This window comes from Protopterus annectens, chromosome 1.part0 (genome assembly GCF_019279795.1).
Source record: "Protopterus annectens isolate FY-2018-M chromosome 1.part0, PAN1.0, whole genome shotgun sequence".
NCBI lineage: Eukaryota > Metazoa > Chordata > Ceratodontiformes > Protopteridae > Protopterus > Protopterus annectens.
This window is the reverse complement of record NC_056725.1, coordinates 624,090,780-624,118,162: the sequence shown is the minus strand read 5'-3', so window position 1 is coordinate 624,118,162 and position 27,383 is coordinate 624,090,780. Positions and strand designations below refer to the sequence as shown.

General features: G+C 43.5%; 1 protein-coding gene across 1 annotated transcript in view; it reads right to left on the bottom strand.

Annotated features, from left to right (window-relative positions):
* Positions 1–27,383, bottom strand: part of BICRAL (BICRA like chromatin remodeling complex associated protein) — a 1,536,848-nt gene that overhangs the window by 568,634 nt on the left and 940,831 nt on the right. Inside the window, exon 8 of the mRNA XM_044061908.1 lies at positions 5,758–5,861. Coding sequence (XP_043917843.1) covers positions 5,758–5,861 — 104 coding nt within the window. The remainder of the gene's footprint in view (positions 1–5,757; positions 5,862–27,383) is intronic.

Genomic DNA, 27,383 nt, shown 5'->3' with positions numbered 1-27,383 from the left:
ATCCAAGTCCCTTAGAGCTACATGCTCCAGGGGCCTAAACCTCAGCACAAAAATAAATAGGACATGCTGGAGGGACAGATTCATTTCCCAGAGGCTCCCCTCACTCTGGAACAGAATCCCAATTCATGTTAGACATAGCCCCTCGCTGACCCTCTTCAAGCGAAATCTGGACGCGTGGATGGGAAATCGCAAATTCACCCCTGGGATCTCTTCTGTGTCCCTGCTAGACAGAGGCACAGTAAACTAAACTTAAAAGGGTACCTTCTGTGACCTACTTTATAGAGGCACAGTAGGCTAATCTAATAGGGAGGCGGAAGCCAAATACACTCTGGCTAGGCTTATACATGCCCTAGGGCAGATAGCCTAGTATCTACCTATGAACCTATGAGTCAGGGGTAAGACTAGACTCCGAAAACACATCATCTACAATATCTAACACAGGTGGAATGGCTAGTGGCCTGTGTTGAGGTAGTAAAAGGAAATCCCTGAGCCTCTTTTTAGATTCTGAAAAATCTTGGCTCTCCCAGTGGAAATGCTCCCTCATGGTATGCAAGGTTTCCCCAAATAAATAGTCCTCTGGAGGAGAAGCTGAAGGTATAGATTCTTCAGCATCAGAATCCTCATGGGGGGAAGAGAATATTCCTGATCAGAAGAGGAATCAGAAGAAATAGAAACCTGATCTGAAGATTCATAGTTAATCTCTTGCCTAGGCCTCTTATCAGGAGGGCAATGGGAACCCCTGATCAAGGTAATTAAGTCTTCGGCCATTTTGAGCATCTGCTTTTTGGGCATAGAGGCCTGTCCACGTGGCTCTTGAGTTTGTTTCTTTGCTTTAGAAGGTGCTTTGGTCTTTGCCTTTGAAGCTGAGGTTGGTTTAATGTAAAGATGTTTAGGTCTGAATTCACCCTCAGAAGCCGGTGCCTGCTCAGCGGCTCCAGACCCATCTGAAAGAATAGTATCAGAGGCTCCAATACCTTGAGTTTCCAGTGGCATGGCCGACTCCACGTGGGAGTCGGTAGCGGCCTGCAACTCTAAAGTAGCGGGCGTCAGGGGCTGCGAAAGTGCCTCACTGAGAACCGGTGACTGGCTTAGGAGAAGCTTCATCGTCGGTTTTGGGCCTCGGTTGTCTTTCTCCTTTTCTTTGCGTTTTTTGTGAACTCCGGTAGTCGGATGGCTATCCTCAAGACATTTCTGGATAATTAAACCTGCGTCCGAAATAGTTTAAAGCAAAATCATACCGCTGCTTAATAGTGCGTTGGTTAAATCTAGCACAAACTGACAACCAGCAACGTTGTGATCAGGGCCTAGGCAAGGAATACAGTAAGAATGAAAGTCCTTATGAGGTATTTGCTTTCCACAAGAAATACAATTATTAACTTTTTCTGACATCGGCCTGGAGCAAAAAAAAAAAGTTTCCCCAACGGGGTACTTAGCTTTATTGAAGACTTCGGATCTGAAACTCGAACACAAAAATCTCAGGAGTCGGCCGACCAGCACTTGCGAACTGCTTCTGCTTCGGGCACCGCTCGGCAAGAAAGACTGAAGAAAATGGCGTTGGCCGCATCTTTTATACCCCTGACGACTTGACGTCAGGGAAGGGGCAACAGCAACCGACGCAGGACCCAGGACTTTGGAATTCAGGCCGACTGAGGGCAACCTGCTAGCAGGATTACCCAAATGTAATGACTGCAACAGTGAAACACGAAGAACATCTTGTGAGAATCAGGAACCCTGTAATATCTATCCGGTTTTCTGTGAGCAGGAGTTAGAGAGTCAGGGGCCAAGCTAGATTCCAAAAAGGCATTGTCAACAATGTCCAGCACAGGAGGGATAGCTAAAGGCCTGTGTTGGGGTAGGAGTAAGAAATCTCTAAGCCTCTTTTTATAATCAGAGTAATCCTGGCTTTCCCAGTAAAAATGCTCCCTAAGAGTATGCAAGGTTTCACCAAAAGAAAAATCCTCTGGGGGAGAAGCTGAGGGAATAGCGTCTTCTGCATCAGAATCCTCATAGGTAGATAAGGGTAAATCCTGGTCATCAGAGGAGACAGAAATTTCAGAATCCTGGTCAGAAGTATCATAAGCAAATTCAGTCCTAGGTGGTCTTCAGCCATTCTTATCATTTGTTTTTTAGGCATAGTCGGTTTCCTAGGTATGGTTCGAGTATTAGGCCTAGAAGAAGAAGATGCCGTTGGTTTAATATGCAAGTCAGTAGGCCTGAATACATCCTCAGAAGCAGGTGCCTGTACAGCAGCTCCGGACCCATCCAAGGTTGAGACATCCGCAGGTTCCAAAGTTGAAGCATCTTGCGGCATACCGGACAATGAATGGGTCTCAGTAGAGGCCTGCGAATCTGAAGTAGCGGGTATCAGGGGCTGCGAAAGTGCCTCACTGAGTACCGGCGAACTGGCGACTAGCTTAAAAGAAGCGTCGTCGACAGCTTTGGACTTAGGCGGCCTGTCTCTGTCTTTATCTTTGCATTTTTTTGGAATGTTGGTAGTTGGGTGGCTTACCGAAGACATATCTGGAGAATTGAACTGTGTACCAAAATATTTAGAAGCGAAAACATACAGACGATGAATAGTTTGTGGTTTAAATAAGGCACAAAACCGACAGCGAGGTATGTCATGGTCAGGGCCTAGGCAAGGAATACAGTACGAATGAAAATCTTTATGAGGTATTTGCTTTTCACAGGAAATACAATTACTGACTTTTACTGACATTGGTTTAGAGCAAGAAAAAGTTTCCCCAATGGGGTACTTAGCTTTAGTTGAAGACTTCGGTTCTGAAACTTGAAAATGAAAATTAGGAGTCGGCCGACTGGCACTTGCAAACTGCTTCTGCTTCGGGCACTGCATGGAAAGAAAGACTGATGTAATGGCGTCAGCTGTATGCTTTATACCCATGACTACCTGACGTCATGGAAGATGAGACAGCAACCGACGCAGGACCTAAGACTTTAATAATCAGGCTGACTGAAGGCTACTGCAAGCAGATAACCCAAATGTGATGACTGCAACAGTGAAACACGAACAACATCTGATATTGTGGATATATGAGCAGTAAGCTGGAAAATCAGCAATGTATCCTTTGAAGAGTCAAAAGACTTTCTTCTTCGGGTGGCAGAAAAAGACTGAACACTCACTTCTTGGCAGAGCTGAAGGCTGTCCTCTCAGGATATGCTCAGCCAATCAACTTTCTCAGGAAGAGAGAAGGAGGGGAGTGAGCTTTTGAAAGCTGGCCAATACAGGGTTACCTTGGCAGATAACCCAAAATGTTACTGGGGCAGTGGGAATGATGAATGTCTGCCTTTTTGAGTTTAACTGCACTATGCCTATGTACTAAAGCAAAGTCTTATGAGATCTGTAATACTTCCCTACTTCTGATATGGACTGGGCAGAAAAGCATCTCTCAGCCTTTTCATTTACCTATTTAACAAGAAGGCAAATAAATACATATAAAGGTCTCAAACAGCACATCATTTGCTGCTGCCAGTAACATATTGTGCTTGTGTGTTACTCTCAAACATTTTTTCAGTGGGCTACCACTGAGTCTGAAGATGCTTCCTGTAGTGTAGTCAGACTTGTTACTGAAGATCATCACTTAGCTCATCACTATGGTACCCCTACAAAAATGGACTATCACTGCTTAAAACACTTCATAGTAAGTACTCAGATGTGTCCTGCACACAGATTCCATTCTAAGAACACATGCAAAAGACAAGGAAGAAGGGTAACATACGAGCTCCAAAGAACCAATAGGTCAAGCTCCTACCAAAAGTTCTGAGATCTAAATTCTAACTACAAGTGAGGCCTACATCATTTCTATCCTTCCCTCTGAAACAAACTGCTGGCACAACTTGTATTATCTTCTTATTTTGTGGTTCAAAAGACAAAAAAGGTTAACATTCATATCTGGACAGAAGTCATAGCTACCATCTCAAAAGCAAGGGGTGGATAATATCCTAACAGTATAGACTGGTCAGCAGGCTTCTCCGTTGCTCCAGTTCTTGCAGCTGTTTCCAAGTATGCATATTTTACAACCAAAATGTGATATAATATTTAGAAATAAATCATGTATATCTACAATAACAAATTTGAAGTTTCTGAAAGAGTTTTTCGGTGCCCGTGTATGCAATTACTACGTATACTGTTTTAACAAATTGGTTACATTTCTGTTAGAGCAAACTGAAGCCAATGACGTACTTTCTCTCCTTGTAAAATAGGCCTAAAGTTGCAGTAGGGCTACTGTATATCAACAGTTAAGTATCTGCCTGCACTGCAGATCAGATATCAAGATATTTTATATATATATATATATATATATATACATATATATATATATATATATATATATATATATATATATATATATATATATATATATATATATATATATATATATATATATATGGTTCCCATCCAGAAGCTCAAAATTTCAAAACTTCAAATGGCTGAGACCAGAAGATCGAAATTCTAAAACCTCGAACGCTTTGAATGGAGATCGCCGTACAGTGAAGAACAAGATATTTACCGTTTCCCTCACTGTAGTGTGATTTCAGAGTTGGTATATTTATTTAGCAGGGGGTGTGGGGGTGCAGGGAGGCTTGTTTGCCCTCCTGCAAAAATGTAAAAAAAATTTTTTTGTTTTTAATTTTTTTTTTATTTTGTTTTCAAAGTTTCAAAACTTTGATCTTGTTTGAAGTGAGAAGTTTGGAAACTTTGAGCTTTAGAAGCAGAACCATACACATACCTATACATACAAAGGATTAATGCTGACTTGCTAGAGGTAGTTTTGGCGAATGCAAACAGATCAAAAAACGTTTGTTGAAACTACCTTTGGTGAACAAGGAAAAAAATGCTTTTTTGATAGGGTGCAAATCCCCTGTATCCACCCACCCCCTTCCCTAGAATATACATACTAACTCCAAAGTCTCACAACAGGGAAAAAAAAGGCAAACACTGTCTGCGAGTAGTTTTGGAGAACAGTATTCATTTTATTGGTATTCACTGAATCACTGAAACCACATTTGCTGACCTGATACGTTCCTTATATATACTTCCTCATAATCAAGACCAAGGTCTGTAAATGAATAGTGTGCAAAAGGGCAAAAAAAAAAAAAAAAAAAAAAAGAGTATCAGGACCCTAAGTCAGTCACTAAGCTAAGCATTATGAACAAAACATATTTTGTTGTGGAGTGATTTAATTTGCTTTAAAGAATGACAAACTACAATTACCCCTGTGTTCCCTTATAAGCTGATACTTTTGTCTGGTCTTCACCAGGGATTCTGATGGCTACATGACCCTGAAGACATACATCCCTTCTCCTTCCCCAAGGTATAGTTCAGCAGACTCTGCCCCTTCATTTTCTGTCCCTCCCTCGCCAAACACTCTGGTTCCCAGGCTGCTAATTAAACTTTGCTCTAAAACCTCAATGTTTTGGGATGCAGTTAAGCTTCCATCCCTTTATCCCCTGGAGATGGAAGAAAGTTAACGTCAACCAATATTCTTCAGCTCTAAATATCTCTCTCATTACTATTTTTTTCATAATTTTACTATTTCTAGGCTATTGTTAGGGACTTCAAAGAAACACCATTATAACTTGTCAGTTTTGCTCTAAATGGATCAGTAACTTTCAACTGTGAAAAGGCTCTCCACTATAACCTTGTCAAACAGTGGTAGCTTACATTTTGCAAGTCAAAACTCCAGTTCACTTACACAGCAGTTAACTAAAGCTTATTAATTTCCACAATTTCCATACCTGTGTAGGTGTATGAAAACAGCCTTGCTTGCTTTGTTTTTCTTGATGTTGCTGTATTTTTCCAAAATGATGCTGCAGAGTGGTCCCTCCAGTTACCTTTCCAGCTGCCAATATATGGTCAAACAGAAGTGGTAAGTGTATTTACACTACACTGTAATGCTAAAGCATATTAGTACCTAGAAACACAGCAGTTGTACAAACTTATAATAACCATTAAAGCTGGTCAATAGAAGCATCACAAGGAACAACAAAAAAGGTATGGTCTACTGTGGATTTAAAAGCAGTGGCCCCTTCAGGTTTACACATTAGCACACAAACATGTTGCCCATAAAACTGGTAGTTCTCTGAAAGATATATGATATTCAGCAAATCCCTAAAAATATCACCAACACAGCTGGAAAGCTCTGGATCTAATGAAAAGCTTGCACAAGGGGGAAAGTAAAGAAACAAAGCAGAAGAAAATGTGATAATATGTTCACCAAAAAGACCGTGCTGTAGCAATGCAATTATATAAAATAGCCATAAATATGAATTTTAAAATCATTTACTTTTTAAACACCTTTATTAAATTATCGCTTAAGACATAGACAAACGTACATTTATATAAAAGAAAAAACACATTAACATGTTCGCAGTAACAAACATTATACATCACATATGCTTTTAATACAATTATCATCAATCCAACATTACATAAACTGATCAATTCCTGCCTTCCCTTAAACCTCACTCCTCATATAAAACATTATTATGCATATATTAAACACACATTTTCCATTTTTTCTCTATGCAATTTGCTCCTACCCTTTTCTAAAGATCCCACTTCCAGTTCTTTTATCTCTGTTACAATATTCACTACTTCAAATGTAGTTGGTTTAGACTATGACTTCTATTTTCTAGCAATTACCTTTTTGGCACTCACCAAAATTAAATTTAAAGTCTAAGCAATTCAAATCCTGCAACCTAGCTCAAAAAATAATTTCCTTAGTTACACCCATTTGCTCACCCAATATTTCTGATAGAGAACTCTGTAGGGAATTGTTTAAATCTGCCAACTCATTACACTCCCAAAACATACGTTTCCAGTTACCTCTTTCTTCCCCATTACACATTCATCATTAGCCATCTACCTGAGGAAAAATTCTTCAGAGTCTGCTTGGGTATAAAAGTACCCCCACAAACACTTCAAGCAAAAATCCAAAATCTTCTACACTTTGTTGCATATGTCCTCCCATTGTTTCCTCGTGAACTGCTTATCCAATCTTTCTTCCCAATCTTTTCTGACCTGCTCTGATTGATTCCCACAGTTATCGTGCAATATTTTATACAAACTACTAATTACCCCTTTTTACACATCAGCTTCTGTTCTATTTTCAACTAAAAAACTCTACCAGAGCAAGTCTTTCACTTAGATTCACCCTATCCTTTCTCTGCCTATACTCTGATATCAATCCCTGCTAGGGAAGGCACTCTCTAGCCAGTAGTCAAAATGTCTTCTTGACCTCTCTCCACTCTGTTACCTTTCTCTCTCTAGTTATTTGCTCCTAATATCTTGCTTCCTTTCAAGCTTTCTCCAGTAAATTCCAGCCTCCTCTTGCCTATTCTCTGTACCCCTAACAGCAGTTATCCCTACTGACAAAAATCTCCTTTCTCCATTACCATGTTGGCTTAGTTGTTATAATACTTTCTGCTACTTTATAAATATAATATTCTGTATGGCTGTTATTCTTCTTAAGGGTCTGTATCCAAAACTCCACTCTCTCCTCATTTCTGGAATCTTTCTCCTGGCTTCATCGTCATCCCTTTCCACTCTGAATTATAGCTTTCTGCTTGTGTTATGTATACAGGCCTTAACTGCATATCTCTAAAATATCTCTTCAAATCATGCAATCCTAAACCATCTTGTTTTATTGGAAAGAACATCCTATCTAACTTAAACCTTGCCCTCTTTCCCTCCCAGATAAAATCCTTCAAATCTTTATTAATTGCTGTCCACAACTTGTCCTCTGGTTGATAAAAATATGCCTGACCTGTTTATAAAACTAAGGGACTAAAAACATTTTCACTGCCTGTATCTTGCTATCTATATCCATAAACAAGATCTGCCCATTTCTCAATTTTTGTATTATTTGTTTAGTCTCTTCCCACAAATCCTTAGCTGCCATAACAAAATCCTTCTTAACCCATACTCCTAAATATTTCATTTTATCATGTCCCACAAATATGGGTATTGATGAACCAATTCATGTGTGGTTACAGCTACAGCATTTGTTGTGTTTTCATTAATTTTATATCCTGAAGACTTGAAACTGTCTCAGAATGTTCCACCACACTGATATGTCTTTTTTTTTTGGTTTTATAGGGTACAAAATGTTGTCTGCAAACAACGCCAACTTTTCTTGATTACCTTACCAATTATATCCTTCAATTTCTGAATCCTTTATTTTCTTTGTGCATGCCTCTAAACAAAGGGGAAAGAAGGGATACCTCTGCCTGGTTCGGTGTTCAGACACAGCTTATCAGACAGGAACCTTCCCACTTTAATTTTTGCCTCAGATTCCTCATATATCCTTCTAATTAACCTTATTATTTTATCAGGGAATGCAAATGCTTCCACTGTCCTAGTCATAAAATCCCTGCATCAAGACCCACTAACAGCAGTGGTATTTTTACATTCTGCTTCTCCCTGGATCATCAGTGTTCTATTAATGTTGTCAAATGTTTGGCTCCCCTCCATAAAACCACACTGATCCCATATCTATCAATGTTGGCAGCATATTTGCCATAATTTTAGCTATTATAAAGACAAACACTTTTTAATCATGATTTAAAACTGCAATGGGCATAAATGAAAGTTGGGTCTGATGGGTCTTTACCATCTTCAGGTAGTAAAGCCACCACAGCTTTCTTCCATGGTGTTAGTGCTTCCCCTTTTTAAAATATTGTTAAACAATACCTTTCAGATATGTATCACTTTCTTCTCTCCTCGCTTCCAAACTTCCACAGGAATACCATCTATTCCTGGAGACTTTCCTGCAGATTGATAACACATCACCATATTTCCTCCTATCTTAACTGTTAATTGAGGAGCCTTCATCTACCTTTATTCTTGGTATACCCAAGTCTTCAATAAATATTTCAATTTCTGCTTTTTCTTGATTCCACATTCTTCTGCTTTATACACATTTTCAGAAAATTTCCAAAACAACTCAAATACCTCTACAGCATCTCTGGTTATTTTTCTTGTTAATAGGCTCCATGCATTTGGCAACAACCCCTTCTACATTCTGTTGCCTAAGTCATTGTGCTAGAAGTTTTTGTGCTCTGGAGTTATCAAAAAAAACAGTTGATTAACAGCAATATTTCTAAATTCATGCATGTTAGCTAGGTACTGACTTGTTTTCTGTTTAGCACTCTGCATTTGCAACTCTTCTTGTTTTGTGAGATCCCCATTATTCAGCAATACTTTAACCTTTGTCAGCCCCTCTAAACAATTACAGTTACTTCTTGACCATAACTCGTTCTTTAATGTCTACCATATTTTTACACTTCACTTTCATTTTATCCCACTCACTAAGAAATTTCCATCTTACTTATAATTCTCAAATAATTTTCAGTACCCATTTCTTAACTTCATCTCCTTTTAACACGTAGGTGGGGAAGTGCCAGGAACTCATTTGCACTGCATTACCCTGCAGTTTTATCTCAATTGTTATTAGCGCATAATCTGAAAGAGTTATTGGGAGCGTGTTGAAGCTTTCAATTAAATGTACATGTTCCTGTGAAATATACTTTCTGTCTAGTCTAACCTAGTTTTTGTACCTTGGGGAATAATATGTAAAGTCTCTCCAGGTTCCTATTACGGAAATCACATCTTCCATACCAAACATATTCATAAATTTCTTCAGAAATCTATTTTGTTTTGTTACATTTTTCTTAACAGGTCCCCCAGATACATCATTACTGCTACAAATCAAGTTCTAGTACTATTCCTGCTGAAAGCTTACTTCTTTTCCCAAAATTTTGTTAAGTTGCATAATACCAAGTTTAGGTAGAATATAAATACATGCCAGCCTAATTATCTTCCCTTGACAGTAGCATCTTACTACCAGAAATCTACCATTACTATCTTATTTTCTTCTTCTATCAATATTAATATTAATATAGCAATTAATACAAGTACTCCCCTTTTCCTTTGTCCCCAATGCCCTACTGAATATCCCTTCTGAAATTGTTTCCTTATCAAATTCACATGCTCATTTCATTCCAAGCGTGTCTCCTGCAGCATTGCATTTGCATTCTGCATTTCTTAATATAATTCAATACTCTTTCCTTTTTGTTTATACCTGTGAAGCCATTCATGTTCCAAAATGGGGTTCTGGTGTATAGGTCGCAGACATTTCCCTGCAAGCTGCAACACTGATCAATACCAGAAGGATGCAGCACCGCTTTGCAGTAGAGCGGTATGTTCAAAAAGCACAATCGCTACAGCATTAAACACCGACGAGAAATCAGGCAGATCGTGATGATCGCCAAAGAAAGCTACTTGGCTCTATTAACAGCAGAGACAGCCACGTCAGAAGAGTCATTGTCATAATGAAAACAAGCCCAAAGAAACTGGACAAAGTCTAAAATAAAGGGTGGACAAAGGCCCAAAATAGAGATAAATAATATTGTTCCTATACACTTAGTAGCTAGAATATCAAGAATATTATAAGAACTAAGCCAACATGGTAATGGAGAAAGGAGATTCACTGCTGGATATGAAGTCAGAAACCCAAATTCATGTTTTTTTTCCCATGATATCAATACTCTGTAACATGCCTGAACACCACGAATGTTATGAGAAAGGGATCCAATCTTTGCAGCAAAAATGTGGACATTCTGTAAGAATCTTGACAGTTGAGATGTATACTTCACCCTCAGTACAAATACACAGTATGGAAGCCTTACCAGATGTATTGTCAATTAATTCCAAACCTCCACTATATGGCAGTAACTCCAAATTCTGTCCAGAAAGACAGATATATCAGAAGCAGAGATGCACAATGCAGTAAAAAAATATATATACACCTAGCATATACTACAGCATACCAACTGATAAACTGAATATTTCCTGTTACAAAACAGGAAGGGAAGTTTATTTTGAACAGATTTGCATAGATAATCAAAGACTTAACTATGTAGTTGTGTGAAAGATGTATCCCAAGGAACAGACTTGATAGTTCAGTACTAAGGGGAAGAGGGGAGATGTGCTCAACTACACTGAAGTAAGTGAAGCACAGTTAAAGCTGATTGGTAGAGGTGTGTTCTAACAAAACATGCCAACTACTGTCAGGAATCACCATGTAAATAGACAGAATAGCAGACACACACAAGGAACATGGGATACACAAGTATGATCCAAACAGAGTAAACAATTAATATGGCAAGTATGTTATTTATGTTTTTCTCACCTATCTATGCATGCTTTAGTCTACCAGAAAAGCATGTGTGGCACATGTAGACCTAACATAATCATCCTACAATAGCTGCAGAAAGGACAAACACAAGAATACAGACAGACATGCAAAAAAGGAAGCTATATAGGAAAGCATTCTTAAGTAAAGTCTTTATCTGGAAATGAGATAGGGCAATGAAGTTTGATTGGTCAAAATGTAAGGCAAGCTGTTAAAGGGGAAGTGTTCTTTAAGGGCAGTGACACTACTGTATTACATCGAGTGCAGACATCTACACTTCTCTCATACTGTGAATATCCTAATGCTGTGCAGGTTGGGAATATACCATAACTGTATAAGCTTCAGCCAAGTACATAGCAGCATGTGGTGGGTTAAACAGAGCAATAGACTATTGCTGTGATACTTAGTGCTTGGAAGCCACTGCCTGTGCAGCTAGCCATAGCAAGCTATACAGAATCTGCTTACATCAAGGTGAAACACCCCATGGTTTCCAGAGCAACCTACAGTTGGACATCTAGTTCCTCAGCCTTACTAACCCGTAGAACACAGATGCCAGGCAGCCCGCTACAAGTAGCGCTGGCATGATGGATACTGTCTATGAGTACAAACCAGGACAGCTTGGCAAATGATATTGGACAGTGCCTATCCAACATGGCAAGCCAATGCTCGTTACAGAGGGCTACCTATATCATTTAGAGTGTAAAGTGCTATCTAAATGACACTGGGCATGTATCAAGTAGGGGATAAAGGCCTGTAGAAGTCATTCTATCACAGTACACCATGAGAAATGGCAAGAACTGCAGAAATCATTGCTACACCAACATGGACCAAATGCCACCAGTGCATAGGTAGTAGTGCTGCATACAAAACTACAGCAGAGTGCAGAACACAGTAATGACATTCCTAGTCAAGTACTGCAGACTGTCCTTGGAAAGTCAGATGACAATGTCCTACAATAGATGTCTTGTCAAGTTATACTCTGTCATATCATTACCAGAATATGGCAGAGGGCACAAGCATCCCTTTCCATATCTCCTGCAACTCTAGAGGACATTGATGTCAGCGAGTACCCACGCCACAGTGGCACCATCCTCCAACTAAGAAAATCAGATATAGATGGCAAGGACTCCATTCTTTTGCTAACTACAGCATAAAATCAGGCAGATTTGTGCAGGTTCATAGGTGTGTACTAGGCTAATGGCCCTGAAGCCTTTACAAGCCTAGGATACTTGGAGATGGCGCATTCCCAAACGTGCAGAAGAGTGCTGTCAGTGGACACCTTGCATGGATCCATTGGCACTCCCATTAACAATAGGACGGTTAAACTGGTTTACTGTCTAATGACTCGGGAAAACAGAAGCAGCATATAACAGTATGTGGGATATGCTTAAAGGGGTGGCTGCAGATTTTGGATGCATCTTTCATCCACACTACATTACGACTGATTTTGAGAAGGCAGCAATTCATGCCAGTCATAAGGCATTCTCCAAGAGTATACTTAAGGGATGCTTGTTCCATTTTGCTCAGATTATTTGGGGGCAACTGCAGCACCATCACCTTGTGGCTCTTTATGGTATAGACAATGCATTTTCTATAGCCATCAGCAAGTTCATTGCACTGGTTCTCTTACCAGTAAATGATGTTTCCACATTTTTGGAAATTGTCTCCACACTGCCTGAATGTGCTAAGTCCATAGCAACAATTCTTTAATAATATTATGTGTGTAGCTGTCCAAGGAAGTATGTATCCCACTCTCCTCCACCTCAGTGACTGCCAGTATCTTATCCTCTGAAATTTTGGAATGTCTGTGATGTCTCTGTAATGGCTCTTCCATGAACTAATAATCAGGTGGAAGCATGGCACTGCCAGCTAAAGATGCTAATTGGATGACCTACTGTACAACTTGCTGACATTCTGTTCATTCTACAGCAGGAACGAACAAACTAACAACTGAATAGAATCTCTGTTCAGGAGAATGCCAATGACACCCAGTAGAAAAGATATTGTAAGGCAGCGTCGCCTAAAATACATCCTCCATCATAAGTATGACTACAGCAATATGCAAGATTTCTTATGTGCTGTGGCACATTTTCGCAAATTGTGATTATATGTGCATATAATGTGCACCAAGGGGTCTATATCACATAGTCGAAGTTTTATAACTTCAAACACGAAATGTTCGAACCATTCCGTTCGAAGTTACAAAACTTCGACTAGTGATAATAAAAAAAAAAAAAAAAGTAAAAAAATAAACTGTTGTAAGCAGGGGGGCAAGCCCCCTGCACCCCCCACACCCCCCGCTACTTAAATATACCAATGCTGAGATCACACCACATTGAAATGAACAGAAACCTCCCCTTATGGAGATTTCCATTTAAACGCTTGAACTTGTACAAGTTCAAACTTATGGTCTCGACCATATGGGGTTCGAACTTGTACAACTTCGCCTATGTGATAGGCACCCATGCACCAAGCACTCCACACATCACTTCCACTGCTGTATTAATAAAGGCTTTGCTCATTGTACAATTCTTTCACAGTGCCACATTCATGCCCACCTAGTATGTGAGTGTTGCAGCCTGGAATGCACATAGTTATGCCTTTGTGCTCTTGAGGACATGAACATACTCTCACTCTGTGTTTTTTCTTCTGACACCTAAGGGTATGGTGCAGGGGATCTCCGATGTCCACAGGGAAATGCCTACAGCCATACGTCACCACATCTAGACTGCCACACAGCCATATGTCCACATCCACCTGTCCCACAGGGAATCGTCAAGCCACCTAGGTGTCTGAATCCTCCAAAATAATATGTTTAGTGTACCATTATGATAAGAACTTATTATTCCCTCCTACTTTATTATGACAGCTTTTTTAAATGTCTGTTTCCAGATTTTGTGTTACAAGCACTCAATGTTTGGTAGGGTGATCTTTTATACAGTTGTTTCTCGTCATCTCCATCTGAAACTATGTCACATTTTACAAGATTTTTTGTTTTAGTGAAAACCCTCAAAACAAAAAGCAACCCCCCCAAAAAAAAACTATTAACTTAAACACACAAACTACATACACCATCAAATAATTAAGTTTAACCTTCCAAAAGGAACAACTGCCCCAAATTGAGAACCGCACACATAGGAAACTTAACTAAGATGCATGTTACAGCCTGTGCTCCTACTTGAACTAACTGCTGACTATTCTTGTCTTATCTTTACTACCCTCTCAGATGTGAAAAGCAACTTAATATGTTTTCAGGAAACATTAACTTTTAGCCTTAAGAAAAAGTGCACTGGCTATCTTTAAATAAAACTAAATTATATACTGTTCTAGTAAATGTATTAAAGTATTTAGTTACCAGAACAGCTATCTCGTATTCACCTTCAGTAATTTTAAACTTTAGTTTTTACTGAATTGTTTGCCGTTGTATCTCTTTAATTTTACATTTCTCTCAATAACCAATGTCCAGACCTCTTGATTTATTGCCTTCACCTTTAGATCAAAATGTATGGCTGCTCTCAGCTCCTGATTTCTCAACCGGCACTGAACATTTATTTGCTTAAAGAAAAAAAAGTTATGTACTCATCAGAACGTTCCATCTGTGCTGTCCATATTCATTCTTCCTCAACTGGTGGGTCACGGATCTGACTCAGCCACCTATGCTAGATCTTCGGATCCAAACTCTCAAGCTCTTCCCTTTACCCAGAATACTCCACCAACTTAACATACCTCAGATCAAGTTTGCTGCCTAATAGGTAAAGGGACAAAACCTTAAAGAAATCAATATAGGACAGAATAAGAAAAGACCTGCAGCTCAAATAAGGAGTCCCCAGCTAGTGGAACCTTGTAGTGCTGAGCCAAAGGCAGCTCTCTTCCTGGAAACCAAACTCAATTTGTAATGAGCAATAAAGGTATGAGCATTAGTCCAAGTGGCATCTGCACAAATGTCATCTATGGAAGCCCTTGACCAAAATACTAAAAAGACCGCCACAGACCTTGTAGAATGAGCTCTAAGAGGCAAGGATAATCCTCTTTTACTTTAGACAAAGGAGATACAATTGGTTAACCATTTGGCCAGAGTAACTTTGGAAACTGGCTTGCTCAATCTGTTAGGAGAGAAAAAGACAGACAACTGGTCAGTCTTCCTGAAATCCTTGTTTCTACTGAGATAAAAGCAAAGTTGTCTATGCACATCCAAAAGATTGAGCATGTAATCTTCCTTATTTGAAAGGTCTGGAAAGAAAATTGAGAGGTTAATGACCAGCTTAAAGTTGGCCTCAGAAGCTACCTTACTTAGGCAAAAAGGAAGAGTTGGTTCACAAGAACACCCTGTCTTTGTGGAAAACCAGGTAAAGAAATTTGGAAGATAGAGCCCAGAGTTCAGATATCTGTCTACCTGATGTGATAGCAACTAGAATAAGAAGTTATGTACTCACCATAACGTTCCATCTGAGTAGGTATCTTCATTTGTCTGCAACCTTTGGGATACGGATCCGATCTCGGATCCGAGCCGGCAACTTTTACCACAGCATAGATCCGAGCTCCTAGCTCCTCCCTTTACCCATAATCCCCTGCCAACCCTGACTGACCTCAGATCAAGTTTGCCTGATATAATCATTGTTACTGTGCCCCGGAAGGGGCTTATCCAAGACAGATCCTATAGGTCAGGGGGAAGAAGGGGGGGATGGTTGCAGACAAATGAAGATACCTACTCAGATGGAACGTTATGGTGAGTACATAACTTCTTAATCTGAAGTAGGAACTTCATTTGTCAGCAACCTTTGGGACAGAGTCCCCAGCTACCTGAATCCTGGGTGGTCTTTATGGAAGAATATTCCGGAGCACTGCAGAGCCAAAGGATGCCCTACCTCTGGAGACAACATCCAGTTTGTAATGGCTGATAAAGGTATGAGATGAGGCCCAAGTGGCTGCGGAACAAATATCATCTAAGGGAACCCTAGATTTAAAAGCCGCCGAAGTAGCGATGGCCCTAGTAGAATGAGCTCGGACTCCCTGAGGTGCAGGCCTTCCCGAACTCTGATATGCTAAGAGGATACAACTAGCTATCCACCGTGATAGTGTAACTTTAGAAATTGACTTGCCTAAACTTGTTTTGGCAAAGGAGACAAACAACTGGTCAGATTGCCTATGACCAGCAGTTCGATGAATATAAAAGCGTAATTGTCTGTGCACATCCAAGGAATGCAGTTTGTACTCTCCTTTGTTCTGGTAATTGGGAAAGAACACGGGAAGATTAATAGATTGATTAATATTAGCTTCGGAAGATACCTTAGGCAGAAAGGACGGATTGATCCTGAGGTAAACTCTATCTTGATGGAAGGCTAAGTACGGTGGTTTAACACATAGAGCCTGAAGCTCAGAGACCCTTTTAGCTGAAGTAATGGCCACCAAGAAGGCTGTCTTCCAAGAGAGGTATTTAAGATCAACCGTAGCCGCCGGCTCAAAAGGGGGACTTGTCAAGGCCTGGAGAACCAAAGATAAATCCCATGGGGGTACTACCTCCCTGACCGGGGGTCTGAGAAGGAAGGTACCCTTGAGGAAAGCTTTACAAAGCTTGGAAGTAATTAGAGGGCCCGATTCATGCCCTACATGATAATGCGACATTGCTGCTAGTTGTACCTTGACTGTAGAGCAGCTAGCCCCTTGATGAAAAAGAGTAGTTAGAAAATCCAAAACCGACGTAAGAGGCGCCGTGAAAAGATCTAAGTGATGGTGCTCCACCCAGATGGAGAAACGTTTCCACTTACTTCGATAGACTCTTCTGGTGGAAGGTTTATGTGCTGCTACTAGGATGGCTTTGACTGGTGAGGAGATTCCGGGAGTCCTTATCAGGAGTGGAACTGGAGCAACCAAGCAGTCAGCTTGAGGTTGACCAGGCTGGGGGTCGGAAGACTCAGAGGGTGAGTAATGAGATCCAGAAGGGGATCCAGAATCCAGGGTGGATGAATCAGGTGAGACCACAGGTACGGGAACCACGTTTGACGAGGCCAGAATGGGGCAATGAGGATCATTTTGCTCCCCAGCCGACTGGCTTTCTGTAAGAGCTTTAGCATCATGGGCAATGGAGGGTAAGCGTAAAGGAGACCGGGAGGCCAAGCATGTACTAGAGAGTCTCTCGGGGACTCCCCCTGAGGGGGGATTAGAGCGAAGTATCTGTTGCATTTGGTATTTGAAGGCGAGGCAAAAAGATCGCAACAGGGTTGCCCCCATTGGGCAAATATTTGTTTCGCTACTACAGGATTGAGAGACCATTCGTACGGGGTCAGAATCGAACGACTGAGCCTGTCTGCTAGGATGTTGGACCGTCCCGGAATGTGCGTTGCAATGAGAAAGCGGTTGGAGGATATCGCCCATTCCCACACTCTCATGGCTTTGCGACAAAGAGGATAAGACCTGGTTCCCCCCTGTTTGTTGATGTACCAGACAACAGACATGTTGTCCGTTTGTACTGCAATCGTCCCAATCGGAAGGTGGCTGTGAAGTGCCTGCAACGTCAAAAGCACTGCCCTCATCTCTAGGACATTGATATGCAAGGAGGTCTCCGTGTCGTTCCACGTGCCTTGGACCGTTCTGCCTGAATAGTGCCCCCCACCCCAGGCGAGAGGCATCCGTGGTCACTGTGGCGATGGGAGAATGCATCGAGAATGATCGTCCCGTGTGGAGACTCGGGGACTGGAGCCACCACATGAGCGACCCTCTGCAAGCCCTGCTTAGGGGAATAGGATGGGACAGAGGGTTGCGAGACAGGGACCATTGTACCTGGAGGGTCCACTGCAGGACCCTCATATTTAGATGGGCTAGGGGCAGCAGAGGAATAGCTGCCGCCATGGACCCTGGAGCCCTCAGGATCAATTCCACCGGTGGAGCAGGAAGTCGGAGAATGGCCTGGACATGCAACCTCAGGTTCTGGAGCCGATCGGGAGTCAGGAAGGCAAACATTATTCCGGAATCCAATCTCGCCCCTATGAAATCTATTACCTGTGTAGGGACCAGAGAGGATTTGGCCATGTTGATAGTCAACCCTAGACGTGGAGCAAGGTTGAGGAAATAATCCCTGCCTGAACAGAGCAGATGCCTTGTTGGGGCGATGAGGAGCCAGTCGTCGAGGTACGGAAAGACCTGAATTCCCTGAAGCCTCAGGTGGGCCGCTATAACCGCCAAGACTTTGGTGAACACCCTGGGGGCTGAGGCGAGACCGAAGGGAAGGGCCCTGAACTGAAAGTGACTGGCTCCCAGCTGGAACCGGAGGAACCTCCTGGAGCGTCTGTCCACCAGAATGTGGTAGTACGCATCCTTGAGGTCTATCGAACACATCCAGTTGTTCTCCCGTAAGAGGGGGAGAAGAGATTGTAGAGTGACCATTCGGAACTTTTCTTTGGGTACTGCCAGGTTCAGGGGAGAGAGAGATCGAGAATGGATCTCAAGTCCTCCGTCTTTTTTGGCACCAGAAAGAACCTGGAGTAAAACCCCGATCCGAACTGATCTGGGGGGACGGGTTGGATGGCTCTTTTTTGCAAAAGCTGCTGAATTTCTGTAGCAGCCACCTCCCTTTGATTGGGTGGTATGTCGGGGAGGCTTCTGGTTTTGGGGGTTACAATAAAGGGAATTAGGTAGCCTCTGGATATGATACGAAGCACCCAGCGATCTGTTGTTATGGACTCCCACATTGCTAGGTGCTTCGAAAGACGCCCCCCAACTGCCTCCAGAGTGGAGCAGCCAGGCAACCCCTCAGGGGTTCTGTGTGGGCCTCTCAGAGAAAGGTTCTCTAGACCCAAAATTTCTGGGACGCCCTCTGCCTCTTGGGTGGCGTCCTCCCTGTCCTCCTCTGCCACGAGAGGACTGGTTGTCCGGAGCAGACTGGGACTGATGCGATTTTCGGAACCACATCTTCTTCTGACCCTTTTAGTTCTTGGAAAAGGACCTCTGGGGAGCAGAGAAGCGAACTCCGACAGCAGACAACGTCTTCCTGTCTTTCTCGCTCTGGACTAAAGTGTCGCGAACGGTTTTGCCAAACAGTGCAGAACCATCAAAGGGGGCATTCGCAAATGACGCCTTAAAGGGTTCCGATTACCTTAAAGGGTTCCTAATTACCAGGCCGGCTCCGCCAGCTCTAGCGGCTCCTTCAGTGGCGTGAGACAAGAGCCGCATAGAGGTGTTGGAAACTGAACGTAGGGTAGACATTCGGGAGGAGTACAGCTGCTTGTCCCCTTCCGACATGGACTCTGGGGGGGGGGTGCAGCGTATTCTTTTATTAGATCTCGCTGCATCCGGATGACGTGTGCCATATAGTTCAGCGCTCTCATGGAGAAGGTTGCTGAACTAAAGACCCGCTTCCCAAGGTGGTCCATCGCTCGAGACTCCTTACTCGGCGGGTGGACCGCAGAGCTCTCCTGAACCAACTCTCTCTTGGTGGCCGCCACCACCAACATGGCATCCACGGGGGGACCTCTGCTCCATGGGTTCTTTCAGCAGGGGACTCAGGATTCTATCCGGGCGCTTGGGGACTGGCTCTACAGTGTCCGGCTCCTTCCAAGCCCTGGTGGAAATAAGGTCCACCAGGGGGTCGGGGGGAGGGGACACCCAAGAGGTAGATGGCCCTGTTTTGAACGCCTCTAGGAATACGGATTCATCGGAAGAAGCCTTGGGGGCAGACCACCCTCCCCTAATCCTGAGCATTTCCATGATGTTTCCACAGGAGACATCCTCGGGGGGTGACCTTGGGGAGCCTTCCCCTTCATCTAAGTCCATATCTTCCGTAAGGGACTCGGGGGAGTCCACGTGCCTCCTCTTACACTTGGCTTTGTGAGGGACCTCTTCAGGGGGGCTGTCCGAGGAAGACTCACCAGCAATATCACATTCCAAAGGAACACCCAGAGATGCTGAAGCAGGCTGTCCCGAAGGCCGGGTGATGAGAGCCCGAACCAGCTGAGAGGGAGTGCAGAGGGGAGCTGAAGCCAGGACCGGAGGTCCGGATGCACTCAACAGTGCCCTCTCCACCACCGCGAAAGCCAAGGGGGAGCCACTCTCGATAGGCTCCGAGAGTCGACTCCCACTCGGATCCGAAGCGGGGACCGGATCCGGGGCCGAGACCCTCGGATCTGAAGAACCCGTGTGCTCCGACCGGGACGGAGCCGAAGTCACACAAAGTCCCTCAGACCCGAAGCTCAACCCACGGCTCTGAGAGGTCGGATCCGACAAGCTCGAGGGACCAGTCAGAGCCGAAGTAACCAGTACTATCGGCTCCGACCCACCCCCGGATCCGACGCGGCTCGGCTCTGAATGCTCCAAACCCGGGAAGCGGGACGGAGAAGGAGCAATTGGAGCAAAAAATGGGGTCGAGCTCCCCCCCCCCAGGCAAGAGCACTCCCATCTGCAGCTGGGCCTGGATGAACCTCCTCATCATCCGGTCCATGTCTGCATCTGACATACTGAAGGTGGACCTCGACGAGGCCACCGAGGCAGACCTAGAGTGTCGCCTCGATGACCTCGACAGGGACCGGGTCCCCTCCTCCCCGGGTCCCGGTGAAAAACAAGGGGACCGGAGCCGAGGAGGAGATGATCCAGAAGCTCTGGATGGAGAAGCCCGCTTGGCGGGCGGGGCCGAGGAAGAGTCCTCTGCCCGCCGCTTATGGTGCTTCTTCTTCCGTTTGGTTTTTCCGGCCTCCCTCTCCTCCGGAGCCAAAACGGGAGGTTGAGTCCCGACCGGAGGGAGGGAGACAGGGGTGGCTACCACCGAGGGCTGGGTAGCGGCCACAGAAGTACCGGAGGCAAGTCCGGGGGCAAAAGGCCCGCCAGGATCAGCTTCGACCTCCGGTCCTTAAGTGCCCTGGGGTTGAACGCTGAGCAAATCGCGCATCCCGAAGAGAGGTGTTCAATCCCAAGGCACCTAACGCACCGGGTGTGGCCATCTGCCGGTGAAAGCTTATGACCACACTCGGTGCATTTTGAAAAGATGGCTTTAGGGGCCTCCAACATGGTGAACAGAAAACACACTCACTAGGCCCCTACACACACCACAAACACACACTACGAACCAGCGAGGGTAGGGAGGAAAAATTTAAACACAAAAGATATAAAAAAAGGGAATCTGAACACTCGTACACACTCACACAAGAGAAAGTAATAAAAAAAGCAAAGTTTTTCTCACAAAGTTCACTGAACTACCAGGAGCTCGAAATCCAGCTTGTAGCTTGAAGCGTGGCAAACTAGATCTGAGGTCAGTCAGGGTTGGCAGGGGATTATGGGTAAAGGGAGGAGCTAGGAGCTTGGATCTATGCTGTGGTAAAAGTTGCCGGCTCGGATCCGAGATCAGATCCGTAATCCCAAAGGTTGCTGACAAATGAAGTTCCTACTTCAGATAAATGGTTTACCAAAACAAAGATTTTAGGTCTGGCATGGCAGAAGGCTCCAAAGGGTTTGCATCAGGGCCTAAAAGTTAAATCCCCAAAGAAAAGTAAGATCCTTTAGTGAAGGTCTAATAAAAAGGCCCCTTTGAGAAAGGTTTTACATAACTCAGAAGAAGCTAAGGAAGAGTTATTTTTGCCTAAATGGAAATATGAAATCGCAGCCAACTGGACCTTAACAGTAGAGAAGACACCCCCATCATTGAAAATTGAAGCTAAAAAATCAAATATAGCCAGTCGGGGGGAGAGAGAGGGGTCCAGATCCTTATTATGGGCCCAGAATACAAATCTCTACCATTTACTTTTGTAAAATTTTCTAGTAGAAGACTTTTGAGATGATAACAAAATATTATGGACCAGGGAGGACAGCCTGGGCTGTCTAGCAATGAGTGGAATTGGAGAAACCATGCGGTCAGTTTGAGGCATGTTATGTCCAGATGAGCCATACCTTTTGGGTAAGACAGGAGGTCTGTAGTGGAATCCAGTATCCAGGGACTATGTAGAAGGTGAGGGCAGAGGAAGGGGAACCAAATCTGATGAGGTGAAAAGGCAGCAATGAGGATAATAGAAGTTAGGTACTTACCATAACTTGGTGTCTGTGTTGTCCAATTTCATTATGCATCACAAATGGGTCTTCAGATCTGTCCTCGGATCCAACTCAGCCATTTCTTCCAGACATACAATCCGAGCCTCAAGCTCCTCCCTCTCCCATGATGCCTCACTCTTCAAACCCTCAGATCAAGTTTGCTGCCCCTTCCTCAAGATGATTATTCCAAAGGTAGTAGAAATACAGAGAAAGAGACCTGCTGGAGTCCAAACTAGGAACCAGAGGGTTTCGTAATTCTCTAGACCACTCTCGGCTGTAAAAGGAAGGGGGAAGGAGGGCGGGATGTGATGCATAATGAAACTAGACAACACAGATACCAAGTTATGGTAAGTACATAACTTCTAAATCTGATGATGTCCATTTCATTATGCATCACAAATGGATCAGAGTCCCCAGCTACATAATCCCTGGGAGGAACACAAGGAAGTATATGCTGAGCACCGCAGAAACAAAGGATGCTCTGTTCCTGGAAATAATGTCCATCTTGTAGTGAGATACAAATGTATGAGCTGTGGACCAAGTAGCTGCAGTGCAGATTTCACCAATTGGAGTTCTAGCAGAAAAAGCTAAAGAGGTCGACATTGATCTGGTGGAGTGGGGCCTAACTGGACGGGGAAGTTGCTTGCCTTGCTGAGAATAAACTGTAGATATATACTCTGTAATCCATTTGACTAATGTAACCTTAGAGACAGCCTGGCCCAACCTGTTTGGTGAAATGCAATGAACAACTTCTCAGACTTTCTGTAAGATCTAATTCTATGCAAGAAGAAATGTAACTGTCTGTGAACATCCAAGGAATGTAACACGTATTCACCCTTACTGGAGAATTAGGAAAAAATACGGGCAAGTGGATTGTCTGGTTAATGTTTGTCTCCAATGCGATCTTTGGTACGAAAGAAGGATTCATTCTAAGAGAAACTCTGTTCTTGAAGAAGGTTTTATATGGTGATTGAGAAGACAGAGTTTGTAATTCTGATACTCTTCTAGCTGATGTAATATCCACAAGAAAAGCAGTCTTCAGTAACAAATACTCTAATTCATAAGAACTAGCAGGTTCAAAGGGTTTCTGGGTGAGACTTGGGAGTACCAATGTGAAATCCCAAACAGACAAAGGATCTTTGATCGGAGGCCTAAGATGAAAAACCCCTTTTAGAAAGGCCCGACATAGTTTGGATGAGGAAAGCCCAACTCCCTTCCCCACGTGGAAATTTGTGATAGCTGCAAGTTGCACCTTCACAGTAGAAAAACTAGCTCTATCGTGGAAAAGTGAGCTTAGGAACGTAAGGACATCTGAGACTGAAGCTGAAAAGGGGTTGCTATTCCTTTGTGAAGCTCAGATGGAAAACCTCTTCCATTTGCTACAATATACTTTGTTGGTGAAAGGCTTTGGAGAGGCAAGGATAATTTCATGGACAGGGGTAGGTAAGCCTGGACTTTAGCAAAATTACTGGAAGTGGAGAAACCAAGCAGTTAGTTTGAGGGATCAGATATTGGGGATCTGTCTTTCTGATGGGTGGGAAATCAGATCCAGTATCCATGGAGGATGTTTGCTGTGAGACTGCAGGAAGGGGAACCATACCTGATGAGGTCAATGAGGGGCAATAAGGATTAGATTGGTTTTCAACCTGCTGGATTTCTGTAAAAATTTGGATATCAGGGGATTGAGGATGAGCATAAAGGAGACACAGGGGCCAATTGTGGACTAGAGCGTTCTTGGCTGACTCCCCTGCAAGGGAGATCAGAGACAAATATGTGGCAGCAAGGTTGGCCCCGATGGCCAAAAATCTCCTTCGCTACTGACTGGTTCAGTCAGGGGACCACTCGTGAGGACTTAATATCTACCTGCTCAAACTGTCCTCCAGAATGCTGGATTCTCCCGGGATGTGATTTGCAATGAGAAAAAGGTGTGACGCAACCGCCCATTCCCAAGCCCTCATGGCCTCTCTGCAGAATGGGTAAGAAGGGGTTCCCCCCTGCTTGTTGATATACCAAACCACAGACATATTGTCTGTCAAGATTGCAGCTGTCCCCAGAGGAAGGCAGTCCTGAAAAGCTTTCAATGAGAGAAGGACCGCCATGTTGCTATTGTGCTACAGAAAGCCTTCTACGTGGCCCACCTGATAAGTAAAGGTATCTCATCCAGGGACAAGGAGGTCATAACATCACTATAATCTTCCCTTATAATGCCCATTATTGAGTACAACGCATCTTTTGGTATGTACCTCGCAAAGCACATGCAGCATCTGGAGAGACCACAGAGGTTCCTCACCAGGAGACTCCAGGGCTTCAAACGTCTACCATACTACAGATAGGCTAAAAGCCATATCCCTCTACTCAGTTTCATACAGACTCCTCAGAGGTGACCTCTGTCTGGCATACAAGACGATCATGGAACTCACCTTGATGGGACTGCTGCATATCCATAATTCAAGCTCCACTCGAGTAACCCGCATGCGCGGCCTCAACCTGGTCTGTGACATCAACAACAGTTGTTGACAGGACAGATTTGTGCCCCACAGACTCTCTCATCTATACAATAGACTCCCTCTCTACATCAAGCAGAGTACCTCTTAACCCCTTTTTAAGTGCAACCTGGATAACTGGATGGGAAACAGAAAATATACCCCTGGGATTCCACCCATGTCCCTGCTGGACAGAGGCATTGGGTGCTGATTTGTCTAAACATGGGCTAAACTCTTGGCAAGGCTTATAAGGGCCTCAGGGCCAATAGCCTAGCAACCTCCTATAATCCTAAGATCTGCCCTCATCTCCAGGATGTTTATGTGCAATTTGGTCTCTGTTGGGGGACCACATGCCTTGGACCATCTTTCCCTGAAAATGCCCCCCTCAACCCCAACAGGGAGGCATCCATGGTCACTGTGGCCAAAGTGGGGGTGGGGTGGACGAAGGGTCTGCCGAGATGAAGGTTGTCTGTAATCATCCACCACTGCAGGTTGAAGGTTGTCTGTAATCATCCACCACTGCAGGTGACGCCTGCAAATCGGAGTAAGCCTGAACTGGGTTAATAAAGGATGACATGGAATAGACCACTGTACTGGCAGGGTCCACTAGAGAACTCACATGAACCTAAGGGCACTAGAAGAATGGCAGCAACATGGAACCTAAGGCCATGAGGACTGGTAGAGCTGGAGGAGATGGAGTGTCTAGTAGGCAATGAACCTGCTGCCACAGGGATTTTATTCTCTGTAGAAGTAGGGCTGCAACTTGAGTGACCATGTTCAATTGTGCCCGGATTAATTTGATGGGGCATCTTGGATTTTGACATGTTCACTGTGATTCCCAGTTGGCAGAACAGGCGCAGTATCACCTCAATTGCCTGGAGTAGTTGATGATTTGTGGGTTCCATTTGGAGCCAATCGTCCAGTCCAGGTAGGGAAACACCTGGAATCCTTGCAGATGGAGGTGTGCTGAACACCCGGGGGGGGGGCAGTGCTCTGAACTGGTAATGATCGGCCCCCAGCTGGAAGCGTAGATATTTCCTGAAGCACTGGTCTATTTTGATATGATAGTATGTGTCCTGGAGATCTACAGAGCAAGGGCGGCAGAATGGACTGTACCGTAACCACGCGGAACTTCGCCTTCTTGACAAACAGATTCAGAATGCTCAGATCCAGGATGGGTCAGAGTTGTCTTCTTTGGCACCAAAAAGAACCGTAAGTTCCACATCCTAGTTGTTTGGTTGGAACCCATTGGATGACTCTTTTGTCTAGAATTTTTTGTACTTCTAGAAGGGCACTCTCCCTCTTATTGGGTAGTATGTCAGGGAGACACTCGTCGGTGCGGGGATGAGGAGGGGAAAAGGGAATATAGTAACCTCTGGAAATAATGTTGAACAGCCACGCATCATTTGTTATGTCTGCCTCTGTCCAGACTTCTGTGTGTAAGGATAGTCTGCCCCCAACTGCCTCTAGAGTAGGACAGCTAGGCAGCGCTTCACACCACTGCAAGAAACAGAATATTTTCTGTGAAAGTGCTTACCTGTTTTAGTCAGTAAAAGCTCTTTGGATTCCGAGTGTGAATCATTTGTAAAGCTGTGTTTGGAAGGGATCTTTTATTCTACTGAACTTGGAAGTACTCATAGGTCAGCTCATGGATCCAGTGGAAGACAGAGCCAGAATTACCCCCATCTGGATCTGAGGAATTTTCTTATCATCCTACCCACATCAGTCTCGGATAAACTCCTGGAAGCCCTGAGAAAAGAGGTGGAGGACAGAGGTCTTGAATGACTACTGATAGATTCCTCAAAGAAGGGTAAAGGGAGCTGAGATGTGACTAGATCTGGTAGGGGAAGAGGTGATCAGATCCAAGGTGATTTTGATTCCGAAGTAGATGGATCTGAAATACTCAGATCTGAGTTTTTTTTAATATCTTAGCAGGTGGCTCCAAGGTAGGAGCCGAAGAAGATGTGGGAACCGGTGACCTCTTACAAGTTTCTTTATCTATGGGAGCATTGTTGGGCTTTCCATCATCAATTTTCTTTGAGGGGATTTGAGCCCCAGCTGAAGCAGAAGTGGAAGAGAGAAGCCCCTTCAATACTAGCTTGTTCCTCCTATCTGTGAGATCCCTGGAGTTGAAACCAGAGCAAATGGAGCAGTTTGTATCTACATTTGCAGCTCCTAAACAAAATATGCACTTCCTGTGGGCATCTGAGTTTGGTATTTTATGCCCACAATGATGTGCTTTTTAAAGATGGTTGTTTTGTCACCTATACTGGCCTAACTAAGCTACTGAAAGAAATAAAACTACAACTATTATTTTTTTTGTATTAGAAAGGATAGAAAAATGTAGACTAGGATAACTACCAACAATAGTAGGCAAGAAATACTCTACAAAGTTAAGTAGAAGGGAATTTTTGAAAGTAAAGTACCACCAATGGTACTAAGAGAAGTACCGAGAAATCAGTAACAACTGCTCAGAAAAATCACATAGGAAAACTAAGACAGTAATCAAGGGAGGCAAGTGAGAGTAAGTAATCAACGTAGAAGGTAGAAAATTTAGCAAAATTCACTATTTCACTAGGAAATCACCCAAATAACTGCCCTTGACCAATTCCCATAAAAGGGACGACCAACTCTGCTTGTGCCAAAAAGAAGGTCACCACAATGATCTTTAGTAATT